The 2500-nt window shown below is 42.1% G+C and overlaps 1 protein-coding gene across 9 annotated transcripts in view; it reads right to left on the bottom strand.

Annotated features, from left to right (window-relative positions):
- Window positions 1-2500, bottom strand: part of LOC121683251 (muscleblind-like protein 1) — a 96860-nt gene that overhangs the window by 26343 nt on the left and 68017 nt on the right. For all 9 annotated transcript variants that reach the window (XM_042062799.1, XM_042062802.1, XM_042062798.1 and 6 more), the window contains one exon: window positions 2449-2500. This exon is cut by the window's right edge and continues 119 nt beyond it. In XM_042062799.1, coding sequence (XP_041918733.1) covers window positions 2449-2500 — 52 coding nt within the window. The remainder of the gene's footprint in view (window positions 1-2448) is intronic.

The following is a 2500-nucleotide window of genomic DNA, read 5'->3' as shown; positions in this document are numbered from 1 at the left end:
CTGCTTTTACATAACGGAGACGGACACACGAGCTCTGCCAATCACACACATTAACATCTCTCTCTCTCTCTCTCTCTCTCTCTCTCTCTCTCACACACACCCTCCCTCTCCTCCTCTCTTTCTCTTTCACTCTATATCACTCTTTCTACCTTCTCTCTCCTCCTCTTTTCTCTCTATCACAATCTCCCCTTTTCTCTCTCTCTCTCTCACACACACACATCCTCCTTCTCCTCCTCTCTTTCTCTTTAACTCTATATCACTCCTCCTCTCTTCTCTCTCTCTCTCTCTGTCAGTGTTAAGTTTTATACTCTAGCTTTTAATTGCGGCCAGGCTCCGCTAGCTCTCTCTCCTGCAGACTCCAATTAAAATAGTGAATTCATATTAACCATCGGTCCCCAGCAGTCTGCCAATGCGACCAGCGTAAATTGATTCCTTAGATTAACTTGGCTGATAGTTCTGCATCTCTCTTTCTCTCTCTATCTTTTTCCGCTCTCTCTCCCTCTCTCTCTCTCTCTCTCTCTCTCTCTCTCTCTCTCTCTCTCTCCCTCTCTCTCTAGTCATCTCAGTTTATATCTCCTCTTCGTCCATCTCTTTTTCCCCTCTATTCCATCCCCTCTCTCTCCCTCTCTCTCTCTGTGAGCTCCCGGGGAAGTGTGTGAGCTGGAGGGTGACCCAGGGCCCTTCTCGGAGCCAGAATGCTAATTTGCCACCAGCGAGTGGCGCTAACTCGATAATTCAGCTGTGGCTGGAGGAGAGGAGAGGAGAGAAGGAGAGGGAGGGGGAGGTGTGTGTGTGTGTGTGTGTGTGCTTTGGCAACAGACTGCACACAACCTGGGGGACCTACAGGACCAGGGAGCCAGAATCAGCCAAAATCCAAATCAAAACAAAATACAGAGAAGACATGAGATGCCTGAGCACTTGTTTACTTTCAGGACCTCTGAGGAAGTTCCATTCATGTGCTTGCACTGAGGTGATGTAGTTTCAGATCAGAGATATATGCTACACAAGGCCTGTGTACACTGTGGCCTGTGGACTGTGGACTGAACACTGAAGCAAGGCTCTTTCTGCCATGGCCACATGATTATAGAAAACATCCAATGTGTATTTTTTTAAAGATCAACACAATCTGATTTCACGACTTCAGTGTGTATCTAAATACTTTTTAAACTGTTAGGGTGTCCTGTAAGATGTGAGGCTGTATTCTAATGTAAAATATTTCATATCTCGTAATATTTGTAGGGGTTCAGAGAGTGGTGTGGTCCGTTCTGCACAGTGTAAATGAGATGGTAGTGTGTGTAAATGTGATGGTAGTGTGTGCAAATGTGATGGTAGTGTGTGTAAATGTAATGGTAATGGTAGTGTGTGTAAATGTGATGGTAGTGTGTGTAAATATGATGCTAGCGTATATAAATGTGATGGTAGTGTGTGTAAATGTGATGGTAGTGTGTGTAAATGTGATGGTAGTGTGTGTGTAAATGTGATGGTAGTGTGTGTGTGTAAATGTGATGTTAGTGTGTGTAAATGTGATGGTAGTGTGTGTAAATGTAATGTTATTGCAGTGTGTTAATGTGATGGTAGTGTGTTAATGTAATGTGATGGTAGTGTGTATAAATGTGATGGTAGTGTGTATAAAAGTGATGGTAGTGTGTGTAAATATATGTGATGGTAGTGTGTGTGTAAATGTGATGGTAGTGTGTCTAAATGTGATGTTAGTGTGTTTAATGTGATGGTAGTGTGTGTAGAGTGATGGTAGTGTGTGTAAATGTGATGGTAGTGTGTGTATAAATGTGAAGGTAGTGTGTGTGTAAATGTGATGGTAGTGTGTCTAAATGTGATGTTAGTGTGTTTAATGTGATGGTAGTGTGTGTAAAGTGATGGTAGTGTGTGTAAATGTGATGGTAGTGTGTGTATAAATGTGAAGGTAGTGTGTGTATAAATATGATAGTAGTGTGTGTATAAATATGATGGTAGTGTGTGTAAAGTGATGGTAGTGTGTGTAAAGTGATGGTAGTGTGTGTAAATATGATGGTAGTGTGTGTATAAATGTGATGGTAGTGTGTGTATAAATATGATGGTAGTGTGTCTAAATGTGATGGTAGTGTGTTTAATGTGATGGTAGTGTGTGTAAAGTGATTGTAGTGTGTGTAAATATGATGGTAGTGTGTGTATAAATGTGATGGCAGTGTGTGTATAAATGTGAAGGTAGTGTGTGTATAAATATGATGGTAGTGTGTGTATAAATGTGATGGTAGTGTGTGTAAAGTGATGGTAGTGTGTGTATAAATGTGATGGTAGTGTGTGTAAAGTGATGGTAGTGTGTGTATAAATATGATGGTAGTGTGTGTAAAGTGATGGTAGTGTGTGTATACTGTATGTGATGGTAGTGTGTGTAAAGTTATGGTAGTGTGTGTTCATGAGAGGAGTGTGTGGTGTGGCGTCCACTCTCACCACAGGCTGGAGCTGAGTGCCGGGCATCATGGCGTTGGTCAGCTGCAGCTGC

Source organism: Alosa sapidissima, chromosome 15 (genome assembly GCF_018492685.1).
Source record: "Alosa sapidissima isolate fAloSap1 chromosome 15, fAloSap1.pri, whole genome shotgun sequence".
NCBI lineage: Eukaryota > Metazoa > Chordata > Actinopteri > Clupeiformes > Clupeidae > Alosa > Alosa sapidissima.
This window is presented reverse-complemented; position numbering and strand designations above follow the sequence as displayed.